Here is a 22,191-nt window from a genome sequence, read left to right as displayed (position 1 = left end):
CTTAAGTTTTTATAAGCTTTATTGTATAAATAAACTTTAATATAATTAATTACAATAAGACTTCTGCTTTCCGCTCTATTATCTATCCTCCGGGAGCTGTGGAATGGTACACCCCTTGACGTGTGTCGCGGGGCGTGCTGGGAGTTGTAGTCCGCCTTCCCAGGCCCCGCCCCTCGATGACGACACTTCCAGACCAGCCTCCTGAGCCTCTGGGCGGACGTCAGCGCCTCTTCACCGCCACGTCGCCGACATGGTGAGTACCTCTGCTCGCCACCGACCCCGGCGTCTCCCCCTGGGACTTCGGTGGCCGCCACGAAAGGAGCTAGTCCCGCCGGGGCCCACGATGGCAGCTGCGGACTCCGTGGCTCCGTTCCTGCCCGCGGCCTCCCCGCTGGGGCCGGAGGAACCTCACCCCGCACAGGCCTTGATCCCCCAGCGCGGCCGCGTTTGGACACGCGCTTCCTGCGCCTCCTCCTTGCGAATGCATTTTGAGGACCGCGGATTATTCGGCGCTTTTGAAGGTTTTGAAGAAGGATTGGATCTTGGAAAGATGAATAACTTTCTTCAAACACTCTCAGTAACCGTGATGTGACACTTCCGGTTTCCCTCGCGCGCAGTGGTTCCTCCAGGTCCTGCAGCCTCTGCCCCACAGGAGGTGGTGTCCTCCTGGGACGCTTCCTTTACACCCCGTGCTTGCTCCCAAATTTGTGTCTCCAGCTTAGACCTTTGTTTTGAGTTGTTTTTTTAAAAATATATTTTATTGATTTTTTTTTTTACAGAGAGGAAGGGAGAAAGATAGTTAGAAACATTAATGAGAGAGGAACATCAATCAGCTGCCTCTTGCACACCCCCCACCGGGGATGTGCCTGCAACCAGGGTACATGCCCTTGACCGGAATCTAACCCGGGACCCTTCAGTCCGCAGGCCCACGCTCTATCCACTGAGCCAAAGAGGTCAGGGCTGTTCTGAGTTACTTTTATTCTGTCCACTGACTGTAGCCCCGCATGGATAGATAGCTCATGTATTTCCATCTCAGCGAGTTCAAAACTGACGAATTTCCACCTCACCTCACCCCACGCCTGCTCTTCCTTAGCGACCCCACCTCAGTTACTTGTGCCACCCTCCACCCTGCCCTGCACCCAGAACCCTGGACGTCATCCTTGGCATCTCCCTTTTCTCAGCTCCCGAACGTCTGATCAGTAGTCAAGCTCTGTGGAGCCCACATCCGTGGCTGTAAATTCTCACCCTGGACTCTTGCCATCCTTGTCCTTGCACCATCCTCCAACCACCCGCCTGGTCTCTGACCTGGTCTAAGCAGGCCTTCCCCAACCCGGTTCCACACCCCTCCCCTCCACCCCCATCTTTCCTTTGGAATTGCTCATACTCATGCCTGCCCATCCTTCAGATCTCAGCTTCAATAATATTTCTTCAGAAGTCGAGGGAGAGTCTGCTGCGGTTCTCAACCTGTGGGTCGAGACCCCTTTGGGGGTCGAACGACCCTTTCACAGGGGTCGCCTAAGGCCATCGGAAAACACATATATAATTACATATTGTTTTTGTGATTAATCACTATGCTTTAATTATATTCAGTTTGTGACAATGAAATTGGGGGGTCACCACAACATGAGCAACTGTATTAAAGGGTCGCGGCATCAGGAAGGTTGAGAGCCACTGGTAGTGCTTGCACATGTGACCTTTTATGGAACCTTCACAGCCATCCTGTGAAGTTGTAGATTTTTCCCATTTTACAGAAGAGTACAGAAGACTTGAGTCGTTAGTTAAATTGTGCAAAATCATTCAGTAAGTCACCGAGTTAAATTTGCTCAAGCCTGTCTTTTTAACTTTTATCTCCTTCAGTATCTTTCACTGTCATTCAATATTTTTTGCTCAGATGGGTGCATCATATTTTGTATAATGGTATTGTTCCTTATTTAACAAGCTTCTTATTGATAGCTATTTAGGTGGGGTTTTTTTTGGGGGGGGGAGAGAGGGAGTATTGCTGTGATGAACAAGAGTATGATAAGTGGACAACATTGACGCTAAATTTGTATTGAACTTTCTTGATTATTTTCTTAGACTAAATTCCCAGAAGTAGAATGGGGGTAAAGGTTATGACTTTTCAACAGGTTACAATTTATGAAATAAATAAAAGCAGTTGCTCTTTTAGAAGTGTGACAAGAGATTTGTAAATGACAAGATTAGTGATGGTACCTACTTCATATTCTGAGGGTCGGAGTTAATATGTGTCCAATCATTTAGCACCGTGTCGTTTACATTTTTAAGAGCTCAGTGAATGTTTGTACTTTATTCATTTATCTCAAAATAGGATTCTTACTATGTAGTGTGGTTCGTCAGCCTGTTTGGGAAATATCTGAGACTCTGATGAACTCTTTGAAACCTCTTCCCAGAGGTTCTCCTCCTCCTCTCCCCCCAACAAAATGGTACATGTCATTTGTCATAAGTCTTCAACTACCTAACCTCAGCATATGGACCCAAATTAAGAACTGCTAATAGATTCCACTTTACAATGCTTTTCCCCCTTTATAAGTTGCAAGAATTTTCCTATGCTCTGAAATATTCTTCTAAAGCAGGATTTTTTCATGGCTATATAATATTTTTAATTATTTAACCCGCCTGCCATTGTTGACATTTAGGTTAACATCCTTATACCTGAATCTTTGTTTTGCAGATTTTCTTAGACTAAATTTCTAAATGCAGGCTCACTACTCCAAGAATGTGAATAGAAGGCTTTTGGTTCTCATTGCCACATTGACTTATGAAGAGTTCTACAGTCCATACTCTCACCATTAATGATGTCTTAGTTTTCTCTCATCATCTTGACCACCAAGTATTATTATATTAAGTCAAATGTTTTTGTGCCTTTCTTAAACTCGTTCTTTACCATTGGTGTTTTCGTGTCATTGTTAAGCCCATGATTGACTATAATTTACAGACGTGGTCTTAGAGCACTCGATACTAACCGAGCTATCTGCATCCTAGCCTTGTGCCAAAGGCTTGTGATGTGCTGTGATAACTGGGTTGAAGAAGTGCAATATTAAAACAAAAGCCGTGAGTCTTTAAGCCCAGTGTGTAAAGACACACTCTGAGTTATAACTCAGTGGCACAACTGGAAAAAGAAAAGAAGTAGAAATACATCTTAAAGCAGTGGTCCTCAGCTTTTTCACATGAGAATCGCTGGTTCGGGGGAGCTTTTAAGTATTTTTATGCCGACCCTCTCCAGACCAATTAATCCGTTTAAGTTCCTCAAGTGATTCTAGTGTGGGACAAAAGTTGAGAACTCCTGCTTCAGAATTTAGGGTGTTTTGTTTTCTTCATAAAACGAAGAATTCGAGAAATGATTTGAAAAGACGAGGTTAATTAACGCCTTAACCTAAATTCAGATTTGCATTTATATAAGGATGAGTTTGTTTTGTTTCACATGGAACTTTTGCTTCATTTGTCTCAGGTGGTTTCAGAGACTATGGATATACTCTTCAGAATCAGAGGAGGCCTTGATCTAGCTTTTCAGCTAGCTACTGCTAATGGTAGGTCAGCCAAAAAGCTCTCCTTTTTTACTATAAAAATTGCTGATGAACTAGGCTGAGATTCTCACCAGTTTGCACATGAAACTGTGCGGGAGGTAGGATGAATTGTCCAAGACCATAGAGTTAGTAAGTTATATAACTTAGATTTAAACTTAGACAGTGTGTTCCAACGCCATCACCAATGGGACTCCTCTGTACAAATGCAAAAAAGATGAGTTTGTAGATGAATCTTAACACTGTTGTGCTGAGTGAAAGAAGCCAGACACAAAAGGCCACATAATACATGATTCCACTTACTATATGAAGTGTCCAAAGTAGACAAACCTATAAAGACAAGAAATAGATTATCGACTGCCAACAGTAAGTCTAGGGGGAATGAGGAACGACTGCTGGTAGGTACAGAGTTTCTTCTGGGGTCATCAAAATCTTGTGGAATTAGTGATGGTTGTAAACCTTGTGAATACACTAAAAGCAACTGAATTGTACTCATTCTAGAAACGAATCTTATGGCCAGTGAATTTTATCTCAGTTTTTCCGAAAGAAAGGCAAAAATTTTGTATAATTATTGAATCTGGGGAATGGACATTTGGGAGCCAATTTGACTTCTATTTTTGTGTGTTTGGAAGCATTCGGGTTGAAAAGTGTAAAACTTTTCTCATCAACTTCTACTTATATTCTTTTAATTTAGACATTTTTATCCAGAAGGCACTAAAACATGTGTTGAGTGACCTGTCCACCAAGCTGTCTTCAAATGCACTGGTGTTCAGAATCCGCCACAGCTCGGTGTATGTGTGGCCTAACAGTGACATGAACACCATCCCAGGAGAACTGACAGATAGTTCTGCTTGTAAGACCTTACTGCGCTTCATCCAGTGAGTATGTTTGAAGATTGCTAGAAATGTTTCCAAAATGTCATTTCATACGCTAAACATCTTTGTGTGTGAAAAATTTAGATTTGAACAGGAAGAAGATACAAAACGAAAATTCATGAGGAAGAAAGACAAAAAGTTATCAGATGTGGTAAGCAAATCACCTGCCTTCCTAGTGGTAAAAATTTTGAATCCTTGAATTTGGAGTTGAGATCTTAGAAATTATTTACTCCATCTCTCTTAGTTATTATAGATCAGAATACTGAGGTCCAGAAAGATAAATGACAGGCCAGACATTATATCTCTTTTTTCATATCTAAACTTTGGTTCCATTATAATACTTACTTTATGCTTTTTTTCAATGTTTTCTTTATTCCCACAAAAATAAAATTGCTTGAGTACGTTTACAAATTATTTAAAAATAAATAAAAAGGAATCATTCTGAAACATGACAGTAACACATTATTACCATGTGAGATACTAAATGATTTACTTTTCTTCATACTGTTCTTAGTTCTGTTGATTTTTGATCCAATACTATTGAGTACCTGCCTGCCGTGTGCTACCAACTTTGCCCGATATTGGAGATTTAAAAAAATGAAGCTACTTCTGCAAGGCAGGAAGTTGTGTGAAATTAATTTGACTGTAGTGTTTTTCCAGGCCAGTAGAGGAAAATAGGTGGACGTGAGGTTGGAGAGGTGGGCCAGGCACACTTCAGGAGAAGATAAACTAAACTAGTAGCTAAGGTAATAGAGAGGAGGGAAAGAGTACACGAGATATTTGGGGGATAAAGTGGATTACACTTGGAAACTAATTGGATATGGGATGACCATTTCTTGCTTGAGTAAAAATGGAAGTTGAGGTTGGTTTGGGCCATGTTTCAGATACCAGTGAGGTGTCCACAGGAGCTGTTGGTGTTACCAATCTGAAGTGTACACAAAAATCACGGGCTGTAAATAATTCTTTGAGAAATACCAATATTTGGAGCTGGACATTTTGAGGAGTACTGGTCAGCTATTTTGTAGTCTGTTTTACTCTTCCTCCTGATTAAATTCGGGTTGTGCATTGTTGGTGGGAATACCACAGAAGTAATATTGTGCTCTTCTCAGCACATCAGATTGAAGAGGCATGTGCTACCCTAGTGTTGGTGATAGCTTCGGTCACTTAATGTGGTATCTGCCACCTTTCTCCTCTGTGAGGGCACTATCTTTTCCCTTATAATTAGGAAGTAACTCGTGAGAAGACAATTCAAGACTATGTATAGATCCTCTTCCTCGTCAAATGCTACCTCTTCTAGCATCAACTGATCATTTTTGCCAGAATCCAACATTAAAGTGATAGATACCAAGTGGCGCTTTTCCTGTCATTTCATATCTAAATTAATGTCATATTTATTAGATGACAGGAAGACTGTGAGGGGAGCTTTTCCTTATTTATGTGTTATCTGCACAGAAGCATGGATTCTTATTCAATGCAATGAGCTATAATCTGTTACTGTTGTTAGTTATTTGAGGCTCGCAGTTTCCAAGATTTGGCCAATAGAAACTTCTTCAAGCGAGCGCCAGAGGTTTTTGACACTATTTTTCTGAACTTCCTACCTTCTTCCACAAGCTGTTCAGGCATATCATGTACTCCCTGGTCCAACTCAGGAGTCAGCCATTCCTCCAAGGAGCGTACACATGTACAAATCCATACTACTCATATACACACATACACTCATATTTATCTATGTAAACCATGTCTATACCTCCAGTTCTGTTTCAGCCTCACACAGTTCCTAATCTTTTCCCTGTGAGAAGCCTGGCTTCCAGTAGCCTCAGTATTTTTCTACGTTTGTTCAATATACAAAAAGTATTTTCAGAATATGTCTTCCATGCCAGTCAGAACCAATCCTGGTAATAGAATTCAATATTTGTTTATAGTTCTCCATGTCTTTAGAGCAGGGGGTCTATCGTTTAAAAGTTCCTTCAGTGTGTGTTTATTGTATCTTATTCATTGTTGTTGTTTTTTTAATTAAGTCTAGAGAATAATATAATGAACCCTGGTGAACTTACACCAGCTCTCATGTCTATCAGTCCACAGTCAGTCTGATTTCATCTTCACTCCCCACTCACTGGCCACATCTCCTTAGGTTATTTTGAAGCAGAGAATAATTTTTGTTAAGATTTGAGCATTTAAACAACTTACTATAGCTTTGGTCCTTAAAAAGTCCTTTTACTTAATCCTTTTATATTTAGTGTTCACTGTGCTATAAGTTGACTATTACTGTTTATCTTTATAGCATCAAGTAGTAAACATAGATCTCATGCTGGAAATGTCAACCTCTCAGACCGCCGTAACCCCCGTCATTGAAAGAGAAATCGGAGGACACCACTATGTGACCATGGCGTTGCCGGTTGATGCAGTTTTATCTGTTGCCCCCGAAGAAGCATGGGGAAAGTAGGTATTCCAGAGTACTACTGCCCCGTGTCAGTGAGGACCCTGCCCCAAAGTAACAGAGGCCACTTCTAAGTATCATGTAGGCATTTCCAGGGTGGTGGTTATAGTTTTTAGTATGATTACTCCCTGTTTTTTAGTAAGAGTCATCTAGTAATTAAATATTTGGAGGAAGTAGGGTTGTCTGCAACACCTAGTATGAGGTTTTCTCTTTATCTACACAGAAGAAACAGAGTTTATTTAACCTTTCATAAGTTAGACTTCCTTTAATTAACCTGGCCCAACCAAGTGGGGATTTTTTGTACTTCATTAGGGATATATTAACTCCACACTCATTTATCATTTATCGGAGCCACTATAACTTCTGTATATTTTCCCCCACAGAGTTCGTAAACTTCTGGTGGATGCAATTCATAATCAACTAACTGATATGGAAAAGTGCATTTTGAAATATATGAAAGGATCATCCATTGTGGTCCCTGAACCACTGCACTTTTTATTGCCGGGGAGAAAAAATCTTGTAACAATTTCATATCCATCGGGAATTCCAGATGGGCAGCTGCAGGCCTACAGAGAGGTGAGACCAAGCCATGCACTCTTAGAAAAAATAAGGCTGTCATCCATTTCATAGTTAATTACATATTTCTAATAAACGGAAATTATTTTACAATTTAATTTTAAAATGTGGAGCCCGACTATTAGTTTTACGTATTATTTCATTTCTGTTCTCATGGAATTTGTTTTTTAAGTATTTTGAGTGAAAAAATATGGGAAACCCATATGTAACATTTGAATTTTATATGCTCAGTGTGGTTCATATGTTCTATGAAATTATTAGTTTCCCATAATGAAATGAAGAATTGAAATGTTCTTCCATCCCTAGAGAAACTGATGAGTATTAATAAATTCCTTTCCCTTTCATTCCTTCCAGGTTTGTGAGCGAGAGATTACAGTTAGGGGAGGGCAGTTAGGATTCACGCTAATCCTAGTTAGGAGTTACAGTAATACTCCACCCCTCCTCCACGCCCCAGGCTTCTTTGGGTTTTAGTAGAGGCCTTTGAAGAAAACCTGATCAGCACTCAAAGCAATGAGGTTACTGACAAAATAACTGGTTTTAGAGTATGTATTTTTTATGTGTGGCCTTGTCCGGCTGCATCAGAGTCTCTTCCTGAGATGCCCTCTCATGCCCCTGAGAAGAGGTGTGATATTGGAACCCTCTGTGCACCTCTGGCCTAGATGAAGTGCTATGTAGAGGCAACAGCCCCATGAGCTAATGATCCCTTCAAACTGCTAGAGTACACAGAAGACATGAAAAAGAAAACATCCAGCTTTTCAAAGTAACTGTTACATATTGTTATACTATGGGGAATATTTTTGCATTTTGAACATGTGTATTTTATTTCAGTGCCGTATTGGTTGGTTTCATGCCACCAATTTCTACTCTGAAATTTAATCACTACTCCTTATACTTGTTAAGTGCTCTAAGCATGATTTTTTAAAATAATTATATCATTGTTAGTTATAATTTGCTCACAAGGCTGTTTCAAAACCAGTCTTTATCCTGGATGTATTTTAACAGACTGTGTTATAACAGATAGTTCATTCTCACACTTAACAAATTATTTTCATTTTTCTGTGTTCCCTTTCAGTTTCTACCTACATACATAGATAAGAAAAAATAAATCTTGTTTGGTTTTACTTTGTTCTCACACTCTTTGACCTTATGAATTAAATCATGAGTGTATTTGATAACTTTCACAACTGATATGTAATTTTCTGTTTTATATCTTTAGTTTGAGTTTATTGACTAGAAATCTAAATCGTTTAACTGTTTTTCTTTTTTCCCTATTGATTCTGACTTCCTTTAGGAGTTACACGATCTCTTCAGTCTGCCTCATGACAGACCTTACTTCAAAAGGTCTAATGCTTACCACTTTCCAGATGAACCATACCAAGATGGTTACATTAGAAATCCACACGCTTATCTCAGTCCACCCAACATGGAGACTGGTATGGTGAGTTTAATAATTACTTTTGGGAGTCAGCTGATCACCAACGTCATTCACTTGTTGTTTGTACCCAGTGGAATTTGTAAGGATTGATTCACAATGTATGTCAACCCTAAAACATAATTTATCATCCATTTCTTTTAATAATCAAGTGCTTAAGATAGCAGTAATTCACAGTGGTCTAAAAGGGTTAGGAATAGCTAGCATGGACCACATTTCTCTTACTAAAATTCCATTCCCCAGCTTCATTATAGGCTTGTCCAATATTACTTTTGTTCTGAACCTGAGAAATCATGCTAATTACGGGCATATTCTACCCAAACCACGCTGTAGCAGAAGTCTGATAAGACCCTACAGTGTTTTTCTGTGCAGCATGTACCTGCTTGCAAAGGGTATTAGATCTTTACTGAAGGTTGTGAAATAAGGAGCGAGGCGAAGGGTCCCTTTAAGGATACACGTAGGCCAATTAGAAAAGATCTTGTGACATCCAAGATAGGAATGTTTGCACAGCTGGCCTCTTAGCACAGAGCCGCTGCCTCAGTCTCGGGCCTATATGGACTCCGTGGTGGCCTCTCTGCTGCTCTGTCTACTGTTGATCCCGACTGGCCTGTGCCTTCTCTCTACTCTGCCTTTTCTCAGCCTCAGAGCTTCTGTTTCCTCATTGTTGCTGCTTATGTGTAGCTTTTTCTACTTCCTTGTCGCTGCTCACTGTATGCATGTTTCAGCTTCATTCCCTGCTCCTTTCTGCCCGATTCACTCTGTGCCTTCAGATTCCCACAGCAGGAGCTCGATTGGCCATCTTGTTGTGGCATTTATTCATACCTGCTGAGTCTCCAGGTGCTCTGTAAGGAAATCTCAAGAAGTAAAAATGAATATATGACCCCGAGTCTACCCTCGAGGAGTTTGGGGCCCGCTGCTAGGCCTGGCCAGCAGAGTGTGCTTGGGACAGCAGTTCCACCTGCTTCCCATAGAGACTGGCTGGGCACTCACACTTACATACATACAAATGTATCTTTAGTCAGCATGTCAGTGATCTAAGTGATTTCATTTATTGTGCTTATATAGGAAATCTTGAGACACTTATTTCTAGTTAAAAGTCTTACTCTGTGAGGCATAGAATCACAGAAGAGGAAATACAAAACTTAGAGTCTCAAACAGTACCTCTTGATGGTTTTCTAGTAGTTTACTATATAATGTTTCCTCTCTCTCAGGCTCTGTTCTTTTTACGTAGGTTTATGTGGTCCAGGGCCTGTACAGTTATCATCATTACATGCAGGATCGGATGGATGACAATGGCTGGGGCTGTGCCTATCGATCGCTGCAGACCATCTGCTCTTGGTTCAAACACCAGGGATACACAGAGAGGTCCATCCCAACACACAGAGAAATCCAGCAGGTACAGAACACGCCCTTTCCATGATGAGCACGTGCACATTTCAGTAACCCTTATTATATTACCATTAATTATTATTAACTCGGAGTACAGACTGATTTCTGTTCTGAAGGAAAAACTTGCCCTGCTAATCAGGGAAAAGGCCCTACATGTAATTTTAATAGCTGTCTTGTATATGGATTTTTTTGTATTTTCAATACAAAAAGGCTCTAGTTGATGCCGGGGACAAACCAGCAACATTTGTGGGATCACGGCAGTGGATTGGGTCTATCGAGGTACAGCTGGTCCTGAACCAACTGATTGGCGTAACTTCAAAAATACTGTTTGTCAGGTAAGGACACGCTAAGAAAGTAAAGACGTCATTTCAAAGCGAGATTGTCATTTTATTAAAATAACAGAAAAATTGTATCTTTCCCCCACATTTGTTTTCACTCCTTTCTCTTCCTCCACATTGTCTGATTACTCTGTAAATCTCTTTTTTAACCCTACATTTTTTTTTTATTTAATCTTCAGAAGACTTTGGAGTTTATGATCTATAATGCATACTTATATGGTTGAGGCCTAATTTTAGCCAAGAAGAGAAAAACTTGGATATATGTCAACTTCGAGTGTAGTTAAAGAAAATCAAGTTTTTTTATGCTCAAGTTTTTAAAAAGTCTTGAAAGGAGAAAAGCAAATGTTGATCTACGACTGACCTTCTTGTTTACCTCTTGCACTTTTTCTTCTTAAGATGTTAATAAACTAATTATGTGTCTGAATAAAATATTCATTTCACTTTTTCCAGTATAGCTTAGTCATAATTCCAACATTAAGCTATGAGCAAATCTAAATTAAATATTATTGATTTCTTTTTTTAAAATATATTTTTATTGATTTCAGAGAGGAAGGGAGAGGTAGAGGTAGAAGCATCAATGACAAAAGGGAATCATTGATTGGCTGTCTCTTGCACGCCCCCTACTGGGGGATCAAGCCCACAACCCGGGCATGTGCCCTCGACTGGAATCAAACCTGGGACCCTTCGCAGGCCGACACTCTATCACTGAGCCAGACCAGCCAGGGCAATACTATTGATTTCTGGGACGATAACTAACTTCCTCCTTTTGTGAGCTTATGTTTTAAATACATTTTCTATTATGACAACCTTATAAATATAGTAACTTTATCTTTTTTTTTTTTTTTTTTTTTTTTTTTTAAATATAGTAACTTTATCTTTATTTAGCCACGCACTTCAACACATCTGGTTTCACTATTGCATTCTGGACTGGCTGTGGAAATCAGTGCCAACGGCCCTAACCGGTTTTCCTCAGTGGATAGAGCATCAGCCTGCGGACTCAAGGGTCCCAGGTTCGATTCCGGTCAAGGACATGTACCTTAGTTGCGGCACATCCCCAGTCGGGAGGTGTGCAGGAGGCAACTGATCGATGTTTCTCTCTCATTGATGTTTCTAACTTTCTATTCCTCTCCCTTCCTCTCTGTAAAAAATCAATAAAATACATTTTTTTAAAAGAAATTAGTGCCAACAAATAAATGATAGGTTAAGTAGTGAAGTATATGCTTATTAAAAGTTAAAAAGTGGAAGTTTTGGCGCATTAAAACATTATGCGTTCCTTACTAGGCAAGAGCGAAGGTTTACCACCACCTGACACCTCAATTCTAAAAAAAAGTCTCCATCTTTGTCTTTGTCTTCTCAACAGTACAAATTGTATAGAACATTGTAACATTCCCTAAAAACATTATGTTGTTGCCCTGGCCTGGTAGCTCAGTTGGTTAAAGCGTTGTCACGATACACTAAGGTTCTGGGTTCCATCCCTGGTCAGGGCACATATAAGAAACAACTGATGAATGTATCAGTAAGTGGAACAACAAATTGATGTTTCTCTCTCTCCATTTCCCTCTGAAATCAATTCAAAAAAATAAAAATAACATGTTGTGCTTGAAAACATTTTTTACCTTTCACACTGGCTTCACAGACATTGTCTGTTTTAGTCTTGGACTCTCCTGTCCTATAGACAGGGCAGGTATTATGGTCCCAATTTACAGATGAGGAAATACAGACTCAGAGTCTGACAGCATGAAGACAAGAACCGGGACTTAAAACTGGTTCTTCTGAAATAAATCCACCCATAAGAGCCCCCTGGGCATCCAGGTGACCACTTTTAATCTCATGTTAAAAACCCAGACCTCCTTTGTGCAGTTCCAGGTAGTCTTGCTTCTTTCCTGGCGTATCTAATGGCCTTAAATGTTTAGAAAGATTATATTGCTTTAATTTGCTCAGTCAGTTCCTTACCACTTAACTGCATTTAAAATCATATGGGTGGGTTTTGTGTGTGTGTGTGTGTGTGTGTGTGTGTGTGTGTGTTTTAATGCTTTTATTGATTTCAGAGAAAGAGAAAGGGAAAGGGATAGACATAGAAACAGCCATGAGAGAGAACTGTCAGTTGGCTGCCTCCTGCACGCCCCTTACCGGGGATCAAGCCCTGACCGGGAATCGAACTGGTGACCTCTAGATTCATGGGTTGACGCTCAACTACTGAGCCACACAGGCTGGGCTGTATGGTTTTGTGTGTTTTTTTAACCAAGAAAGAAAGCAAAAATGGTCCCATTGATATGACCTTAGTGTCAGAAATGATTCATCTAATAGAAAACGGTTTCTTTCCAGCCAGGGTTCGGAAATGGCCTCTCAGGGACGGGCACTGGCCAATCACTTCCAGAGTGAAGGAACTCCAGTGATGATCGGTACGAGCTTGGGACACCCTGGGCTCTTAGGTGGCGTGGAGAGAAAGTAAAACTTACCATTAGTATAAATGTTTAATGTCACCTAAAATCAGTCATTGTAAACCATTTTAAAATTAGCTTTTACACCATACACTTTGACCTCCAAATTCCTTTGGAAATTTTTAAATGTGCAAGGCAGAAAAGGTTATAATAACCAGACGAAAATGCTAAGAAGGTAAATGATAAAGGTGTGCCTATAGGTAAAGAGTTGAAAGCAGCATGAGAAGAGGCATGAGCATCGTAAGTTACAGGTCTGTCACTAACGTGGCCGGCAGTGTTCCATGACTGCAGATTGCTTAATCTCTGGGCTTTATGCGTAAAATAAAAGGATTGGATTCGTTGATCTAAAGATTCATATTCTGTGAGGAACAAGACGGCTCCTGTGATGGCAGAGGAAAGCTCAAACGGGTGTGTGTAGGAAATGGAGGAAGGCATATGTCAGCAGAATATCAGAAAGAACTGAATGAGTGGATGGCTGTCTCCTTGGAGACAGCACGCCCCCTGCTGAGTGGACCACAGCAGTGACTGTGTCGCTGGTGGGAGGAGTTTAGACCCTCTGTGGCCCTTTCTAAATCCAGTTTAGGTAATTCCATGGATATGGCAGTGGAATATAAACCTTCTAATTATAGATACGATTGAATCTTTATCTTGAAGATGTAATTTTATCTTTTCAGAGTATATTTGACATTGTGGTCTTTTACAATGTAGACTAGAAAATTTTAATGCTGTTAGATAATAGGCAAAGCAATCTTTTAAAATTGAAAAGGAAGTTGAGGTTAATGTATGCTTCTCATATTTCATATTTCCTCTTCTCTAGGAGGAGGAGTTTTGGCCCACACGATACTGGGAGTTGCATGGAATGAGGTTACAGGGCAGATAAAATTTCTGATTTTAGATCCACATTATACAGGCGCTGAAGATCTGCAGGTTATTTTGGAAAAGGTAAGTATCTATTTAACACAAATTTAGATAGAAGACAAAGAAACGAGAGCCAAACGATAGTGAAGTGGCTGTTAACAGAAGGACGGATAATAAACCGAGGGCAGCGACCCTCATTATAAGGAGGCATCTAGGGCTATAGTGAGTGACTGTCTCTCACCATAGCCCTAGATAGGATAAGAGGGAAATAAAGTAAATTGCAAAAGAAACAATTTGGGTTAGGGTTATAAAAATGTTCTCAGTTATTGAACTTAATAATGGAGCACAAAGCTGATAAATGTATTCCTTTGAAGATTTTTTTCAGCTTTGCACAAACAAATGTATTGAGGTCTATCAATGCCTTGAAGTAGGAGAGTAAAGTATAAAACCTTTATAATTTTAGAATTAACCAACAATAGCTAAGCAGTACGATCTGACATTTATTTCTCACAGTGCTGGGGCTGGGGTGTCCAAGATCAAGGTGCCAGCAGATAAGCTGTCTGGTGAGGCCCACTTCCTAGTTCATAGGCAGCTGTCTTTATCACTGTGTTCACATGGTAGGAGAGATGAGGAACCTTTCTGGGGCCTCTTTAAAAAGGGCACTAATCCCATTTGTGAGGGCTCCACCCCATAATCTAGTCACCTTCCAGAGGCCTCACCTCCAACTATCACATTGGGATTAGGTTTCAACCTATGAACTTTGAAGGGACACAAACCATCAGTCTGTAGCAGGGCCACGGGGAAGCTCTGCCTCTGCCACTTTACCCGCTTTGGAGCTTTCCTGCTTGACATTCCCGGCCAGTCCCCTCAGAGGAAAGCACGGCTCCCCTCTCCACTCCCATCAGTCTCTGGTTTTGACACCCTCTCTACCCAGGTCCCTTAAAAAAAAAAAAAAAATTGAGCCTGGTTACCTGGAGAAGGCCTACATGAGTGAAGCGTCACAAAAAGATTAGAGATAGTATAAGCCTTCTTTCCTATTTATCATTAAGAACACAGGCCGAACCGGTTTGGCTCAGTGAATAGAGCGTCAGCCTGAGGACTCAAGGGTCCCGGGTTCGATTCCGGTCAAGGGCATGTACCTTGGTTACGGGCACATCCCCACTGGGGGGTGTGCAGGAGGCAGCTGATCGATGTTTCTCTCTCATCGATGTTTCTAGCTCTCTATCCCTCTCCCTTCTTCTCTGTAAAAAAACAATAAAATATATTTTAAAAAAAAAACAACACAGATTTTAGGACATTAAAATTATTAGAGGAAGTTTTGCTGAAAATAATAGATAATAAAAAGAAGCTTATTGTGTATGGCAACATGTCTCAAGACAAATTTAAAAATATATATTCTTACTGATATCAGAGAGGAAGGGAGGAGAAACATCAGTGATGAGAGATTCATTGATTGGCTGCCTCCTGCACGCTCCCTACTAGGGATCGAGCCTGCAACCAAGACATGTGCCCTGACCGGGAATCGAACCATAGCCTCCTGGTTCATAGGTTGATGCTCAACCACTGAGCCACAACAGCCAGGCCACAAACCAAATTTAACAGCTGGAAGTAGGGGCAGTAGGACTGACTTGGGGGGAGGGTTTTTTTAATGTTTTACTTTCCTGTCCTTTGAATTTTTACAATGTGTACCTTATTTTTTGCAATCAGAAAAAGAAAAACAAAACTAAAGAATATCTCTAACTCACCTCTCTGGTCTCCACACTAAGGGATCAGCTAACACACTCTCTTTTGGAGGAGGTCTGAACTTTGACTTTAGGCCCCTGACAGTACCCTGCAGCCTCCGAGTTAGGTAGCGTAAGGAGTAAGACCAGGCTTGTCCTGCACTCAGTGGTATTTTAAGAGTCCTAGCTAGCCTCCTCACAAGTGTCGAGCAAACAAAGCATTTCATTTCATGATCATACAACACAGACAAGTTGTTAGCTGGGTCTTTAAGGAAATAAATCAATGGCCCTAGAAGAAATTTGATAAGCTTTTATATTCACAATGAGGTTTTGTTTGAAAGTAATTTTCTCTGCTGGAGAAAAGGATGAATGCTGACATGAATGCAAAGTGGAAATGATTACAGCCAGGGGAAAATGAATGCCACTCAAAGGGCAAGCTGAGATTTCTCATGACCGTATTTCCTCATAGCTGTGACGCCTCTGCATGGCACACAGCAGTCTTTTCTGGGCTGCTAAGGAAACAGGCTGCCACTTAAACTGTCCCATGCCACTACCTGCCAGAACAGCAAAACTATACATCTTAGCATCAATAAAACATGGAATTTGGAGCATTAGTTACCACAGGAAGCTTTTCTTAATGACTTCTGATTAAATAGAGTATAATTAAACTTTTTTATTCTATCTGAAAGGGACCCAAATAAATTACTTTTCTATACTTCATACAAATTTGGATCTTTGAGTTATATAGGTACTTAAAGAGTCTTATTCCAAGTTCCTAATGGAGCAGGATGGTAATGGAGCAGGATGGTAAAATTTTACAATTTTGGTCCTATAGTCCTGTAACTTTGTAAAACATTTTCCTTTCCCTTTTCCCAATCTAGGGCTGGTGTGGATGGAAGGGTCCAGACTTCTGGAACAAGGATGCGTACTATAACTTATGTCTTCCTCAGCGACCAAGCATTATTTAAAACAAGGCCCGGTGCATGAAATTCGTGCACTCGGGGGCGAAGAGGGGGTGGTCCCCTCAGCCCAGCCTGTGCCCTCTTGCAGTCTGGGAGCCCCATGATTGATTGCCCCAAAATGGTAGACCCCACACAACCGGCTGGGGCTCCAAGATGGATCACCCCGCAGAGGCAGGCCCCGCCCACCCGCTGCAGCCCACTGGTCAGTAGCCTGGTGCTCCTTCTCTGGGTGACCAATCACATTGCACCTGCTTTGGCTGGCCTGGCGCCACTGGGTGTCATAGTGTGGTTGTCTGGACGGTCGTTCTGCTGTTCAGCCATTCGGTCGATTTGCATATTACACTTTATTATTATAGATACCTTGGACTCAAAGACTGTAGTAAAGTTTATTATAAATTTGTTAATAAAAAATAAGTTTAATTTTCAAATAAATCCTGGGTGTAGTTTGATGGTTTAACCTTGATTTTTTTCCAAAGGTTATAAATACTACACACAAAAAAGAATTTAGTCTTTAGACATTCCTTTAAAAACTTAATAGACAAAGTATGCGCAACCACAATATTGTAGGCATGTAAATACATGCATTCATAAATGTTATCTTCACTTAGAAGAAAGCTCTCATCCTTCTTAGAAGGAGTTTAGACGCCTGATGAGCGAAAGCCATGGCTTGTAGCTGAGCAGCAGATCTGCCCGAAGTGAAGGCCTCTTCACACCTCCTCATAACCAAGTCATCTGTTGTTAAAAAACATGTTAACATTAAAATCTTTTTTAACAGGTTATCTCCCCAACCTTCTACTATGCAGGACAATCTTTGGTTTCTAGAACCTAATAGTAGTTACTATAACCGATCTTAAAATGTGTTAATGAGAATGAAAAAGACATACTAGAATAAGACTGCCAATATTTAAATGAAACAATAATTTCTGTGCCAAATAAGAGATCCTTGAGGAAGGAAGAAAGAAGAAACTGAGTTACTTACCAACACTTCCTTTTCCCACTTGTATTTTCTGCACTCCCGAAACTTCGTTTCTGTCTGAGCACCGGAACACAGTGATCTCTATTGGATCGTTCACTTGGGTTTTTTGTCTGCATACGTTTAATTGCCGTAAGGAACTTGGCACATTCTGGAAATCCACATGACCAAGCAAGATCTTCAGCTGTTTGCCCATTCTTATTACATAAACTAAATTTAAAATAAACATCGAGTTAAATAAAGCTTAACAATTGTTTAGCCTTTTTAAAATATATATCTTTCTAACAAAGGAGCTTTGGGCTCATACAAATGTTGGCCGCAGAATAGAAGAGGTAGAGGAAGCACAGACAAATTCCATTTGTGTTCACTATGGTGTCCTCAGTGGCTAGCAGAGTCCAGCACAGAGTGGGCATTTCAATTTTGAATGAATGAAAGAGTATTCTGTGTTCAATACAGTGGATAAGTACCCAAGAAAGTCAATGAGAACTTATATAGAATGGATTTCCCTAAACCAAAACTAAGGTGTAATTCTGCCCCCTCTGATTGCTCAGGATCCACTCTTCACTTCTTCAAAGTGAATAGTATCAGATATTAACAGCCTCAGTTAACATTTAAATGAAAACACTAAATTATCCATTAGACAGGCATCCTTCTTAAAAGTGCATGTAATTAAGCTTCAGAAGTCTGATTCATTTAATCCAATTTGAAGCCACCAAGTTTAACACTTACTCAATTTGGGCATCACTGGCTACAAGCAGGCTAAGGCATTCCAGGCTTCCAACTTTCGCTGCCTTGTGGAGCGGAGCTTCTCCAAACACATCCTTAAATATAAGACAACACATTTTAGTCTCTCTCCAAAATACTTTCTTTGGAAGTTGGTGGGTGAAGTTTATTGTTTAAGGAACCTAGTTGGACCTTCACGGTACTGGGCTGAATTTTTAATTCAAGTATTTTTTTAATAAGGTTCTCGGTATGTTATTAAATACAAACTTTCATTAGTAAAAACGTGTGCAGTCACAGCACATACACTAAAATTTAAGTGAATAGAAAAGTAAGAGTTCTATGGAAGTATAAAAAATGGCAATTTAAAATTCACCATACTTCAATATTCAATGGAAGATGTAGACTACCATAAAGAAAGTTATGTACAGCCCCAGCTAGTTGGCTCAGTAGCAGGCAGACTGAAAGATCTCAGGTCCAGATTCCAAACCCCACCTGAGCAACCAAATGGGTGTGTCTCTCACATCAATGTTTCTGTCTCTCCGCCCCCCTCCCCTTCCACTTTAAAACTCAAAGGAAAAAATATCCCCAGGTGAGGAATAACAAAAAGTTATGTAGAAAATTATAACAGTTGTGAGCATGCCTCACAAATATTTCAGTTGCTATACTGAGACTTTTCATTTGATAACACAGTAAGTGTTCCTTTTGAAATTGCAGCCCTGTATATGCTGTCCAATGTAGTAGCCAGTAGGCATTTATATGGCTAATGAGCACTTGTAATGTGGCTTGCCTGAATTGAAATGCGCTGTAAATATGAAATGCACACCGGGTTGAAAAGACATACAAAAAGAAAATGTAAAATACCTGTCGGTAATGTTTTATGCTGAGATGATAATATTGTGGATAAATGGGTTTAAATTACAAAATTAATTTCATGTTTCCTTTTACTTCATTATTGTGGCTACTACAAAAATTTTAATTACATTCGCATCTCGTGTATTTAACTACTGGACATCGCTACGTAGACATGTTTCTAACAACTGAATACCCTGGCGACTAAGAAATGTTTGCGTGGGTTTGGGGCGGAGCGGAGGGTTGCGCACAGTAACAGTCAGTTACTTAGTTACCTGCTGGTTGAGGTCCGCGCCGGTCTGCAGCTGCCAGAGAAGAAACCAAGCCCGGCCGCCACCTGCGGCCAAGTGGACAGGCGACTGCTCGCAGGGGTCCGGGGGTGCGTTGACCGAGGCCCCGGCCTCCAGCAGATGCGTCAGATTCTCCACCTGCGGGAAGAGAGCAGCTCCAGCACCCCCCTTGCCTTTGTCCAGCCCCACGCCCTCCTGGGGCTGAAAACCTCCCAACTCTGCAGAGGCAGCGCCCAGTGGCCACTCCACAGTCACCCTCGCCAGCGCTCCCAAGAAGACAGACATCTGGCAGCTTCAGCCTGCGGAACAAAAAGGGTCCGAGTCTCACCTCTGAGTTGCAATCAAACAACAGCATTTTCCGCCTGAAGCAGAGGACACGAGTCGTTGGGCGTGCAGGGCGGCGGGGCACTCGCGGCAGACTGGCAGGTATGTGTGCAAAAGCCGCCCAAGTGCGGGAGAATTTAAAGTCCGCGGGACGAGGGGGGCCGGCCCCCGCCGCCGCGCCCCAGCTCCGGCCGCGCCCCAGCAGCCTAACCCTTGGCTGCACCGCCCGTCCCAGCCCCGCGGCTGCAGCACGTACACAAACACTGACACGTGCAACCCAGGACCCGGCGCAGCTGCCTAGGAGGAGGGAGGAGGGAGGAGGGGGAGGAAGCGGCGCGGGCCCGCCCGCCGATTGGCCCCGAGGCGGTGCCAGGCCCGCCCATCTGGGGGCGGGGCCCTAGGCCGCCCCGCGGAGCCCAGTGCGCGTGCGCCCTGGCGGGAGGTGTCGGGGCGGCCGCGGTTCCGCAGCGTCCATGCGGCGCGCCTGCCTGGGCACGTCTCACGCTGGCGCGGCCCGCCCTTTGTCCCTGCGGAGAAGTGGGAGTCGCGGGGAGCTCGCGGTGGCTGCTGTCGCGCACGTAGCCAGGAAGCGGGGAGCCATATGCAGCCCCGCGGCCCCGCCTGTGCGAGCCGCCCTGCGTGGGGCTGGCGCCGCGCCCTCGCCCCCAGCGCCGGAGGAAGGATTGAGTTCCTTCTGCCTTAAGTTCAGAATCGCCCCCTCGGCCCCCCACGCCCCGGACAGGAAGGATAAGCGGGGAAGGGGGGGGGTGTAATGTGGCCTAAGGGGGTGGGTTTTCCGCAGGACTGCCCTACCCACCCCCCAAATTAGGTGATTTCTCAGGCCCGACCCCCTGGCCTTGCTGGGGTCCTGTGCCAGGAGCCTGCCATTGGGCCGTGTCCCCTCCCGGCGGCAGGTCCCAGCCGCTGGGCTGGTCCCCTGGGCAGATGCTGCGTCCAGCTGTTGGGCTGGAGCCCGCGGGCTGGCGGGGAAGGGGCAGGACGAGGAGGGACGAGCTTGCCCCGACGGCGGGGACAGGTCCTGGGGAAGAGGGGACTGGGCCGGAGAGTTATGGCAATGGGCTCCCCCGCGGGTAGCGCCCACGTAGGTCTCGGCTGATCCCAGGGAGGAGGGGGCTGGGGACCTGGCTCTCCGGAAGCTCTTTATACTTAAATTTATAAACAAATCATTAGCTTAAGTCATTCCTTTTTTCTTTTTGGTAAAACTTCAGAAACGGAATTCCTGACTTCAAACTGTAGCCATTGAGCACATATAGAATCTCTTACATTTGCGCTCAATATGAAATGGATTATTATCTTTTCCTAAGCACGTTTTGTTTTCAGATTAATCTAGCTAAAAACTAAAGCTCCAGCCAGCCGTATGCTTCCTCTCCCTAAAAAAGCCTTGAGCGAGTCCTTTCTCTCTACCCATACCTTTGGGAGCAGGACTGAAAAATAGACAGGCTTATGATTATGCTTCTAAGGACAAGCTCATTGTCCTCTAAAGGTAAGCGTCCTTTTAGTTGCAATTTTGGTTGCAGTAGACCGTTTATTTTGTAATAAGCCATAAAGTGGTTTTTGCAGTAATACATTTATATTACTCTACTGATGCACTGACCCAAGGGGTAGTTTTAAACATTTTTATTCCTATGTGTACTTGGACGTAAATGTGGGTATATATTTATGTTCAAACATCTGCATAGAGCCATGCTTTTGTTCTGTATGTTTTTTACTTAAGCAAGTCACGATACCTTTTTATGCCATTTAAAGAATGGCCCTGCAAAGATACTGCTGTCAGGTGAGAACACGGGTCCCTGTTGCCAGTTTGCCTTTGGCAATATGGACAAGTGTTTATCAATTAGGTAAGCCCTTTTTTTAAAGCATATAATTAAGCTTCAGGGTTGCACAGATATTCCCTTTCAGGAATTCCTAACTAATGCAATGTAAGTTCTTAGAATTCTAAACGTGTGCGACGGTGAGGCTCAGGCAGGCTAAATAGCCATAGCAGGCAGTGAATAAAGATAAACTGAATTTATTTAAGGAAAGTGTCCTGGAGGATGGGGATAGCCAAAGGGTAGGGCTGCAAGCACTGAGCCCCAGAGTATTGGGTCCATGATGGCAGCAAAAACGTACTTAGGACAGTGCAACAAGGAAGGGCATAGAAGAAGCAACAGGAAAGGGCTGCTTTGGCTCACTGGGAAGTCAGAGATAAGGTGGCCATGGAGGCAGGTGCAGGGGGTTAGCCCAGGACGAGCTGCCGCTGCTCATCATTCCCCTGGTTGCAAGTCTCATGGGGTCCCTTAGAGGGTGGGGGATATGTGTCTGTGGGGCAAGGAGAAGAGGAAGGGAATGGCATGGACGTGCTCTGTGGAGGGTTCCTGGTGTGCTCTTTCAGGGTCTTCATCTCCACTGTAGCTGGTCCTGAGGCAGCCACCGTGTCACTTACCTGGTTTTGCTGCTTTTCTGG

At 42.5% G+C, this 22,191-nt stretch overlaps 3 protein-coding genes and 1 non-coding gene across 12 annotated transcripts in view; 3 read left to right on the top strand and 1 right to left on the bottom strand.

The window, feature by feature from the left end:
• The first annotated feature begins 176 nt into the window (after positions 1-176).
• On the top strand, positions 177-17,779 carry UFSP2 (UFM1 specific peptidase 2). Its single transcript, XM_070408188.1, is given in 13 exon segments — positions 177-228; positions 231-253; positions 3,467-3,545; positions 4,234-4,417; positions 4,499-4,565; positions 6,696-6,853; positions 7,235-7,427; positions 8,719-8,865; positions 10,091-10,255; positions 10,459-10,583; positions 12,912-12,988; positions 13,845-13,969; positions 16,488-17,779. Coding segments are annotated over 13 exon segments (1,482 nt in total). The 3' UTR covers positions 16,575-17,779.
• On the top strand, positions 2,965-3,129 carry LOC139007903 (small Cajal body-specific RNA 1). Its single transcript, XR_011471034.1, has one exon. It is a non-coding gene; the product is annotated as a small Cajal body-specific RNA 1 (non-coding RNA).
• On the bottom strand, positions 16,925-19,839 carry ANKRD37 (ankyrin repeat domain 37). Of its 2 annotated transcripts, XM_070408199.1 has the most exons (5): positions 19,732-19,836; positions 19,389-19,541; positions 18,271-18,362; positions 17,548-17,751; positions 16,925-17,300 (listed from the first exon to the last, which is right to left on the bottom strand). In XM_070408199.1, coding segments are annotated over exons 1-5 (477 nt in total). In that variant the 5' UTR covers positions 19,759-19,836; the 3' UTR covers positions 16,925-17,299. The 2 variants fall into 2 exon arrangements, with proteins under 2 accessions (XP_070264300.1, XP_070264299.1); XM_070408198.1 differs by lacking the exon at positions 16,925-17,300 and having other exon boundaries at positions 17,544-17,751; positions 19,732-19,839.
• Positions 19,416-22,191, top strand: part of LRP2BP (LRP2 binding protein) — a 37,470-nt gene continuing 34,694 nt past the window's right edge. For 3 of the 8 annotated variants that reach the window (XM_070408194.1, XM_070408196.1, XM_070408195.1), the window contains exon 1: positions 19,416-19,829. The gene's annotated coding sequence lies outside the window, so the exon portion shown is untranslated. Of the gene's footprint in view, positions 19,830-20,806; positions 21,232-22,191 lie in introns of those variants that run through there. The other 5 variants (XR_011470718.1, XR_011470719.1, XM_070408189.1 and 2 more) reach the window with 2 other exon arrangements.

The sequence above is a fragment of the Myotis yumanensis genome, unplaced genomic scaffold (assembly GCF_028538775.1).
Source record: "Myotis yumanensis isolate MYYU_CA2020_CCGP unplaced genomic scaffold, mMyoYum1.0.hap1 SCAF_3, whole genome shotgun sequence".
In the NCBI taxonomy this organism is placed as follows: domain Eukaryota; kingdom Metazoa; phylum Chordata; class Mammalia; order Chiroptera; family Vespertilionidae; genus Myotis; species Myotis yumanensis.
The sequence above is the reverse complement of the archived record's forward strand: the minus strand, read 5'-3'. Positions and strand labels throughout refer to the sequence as shown.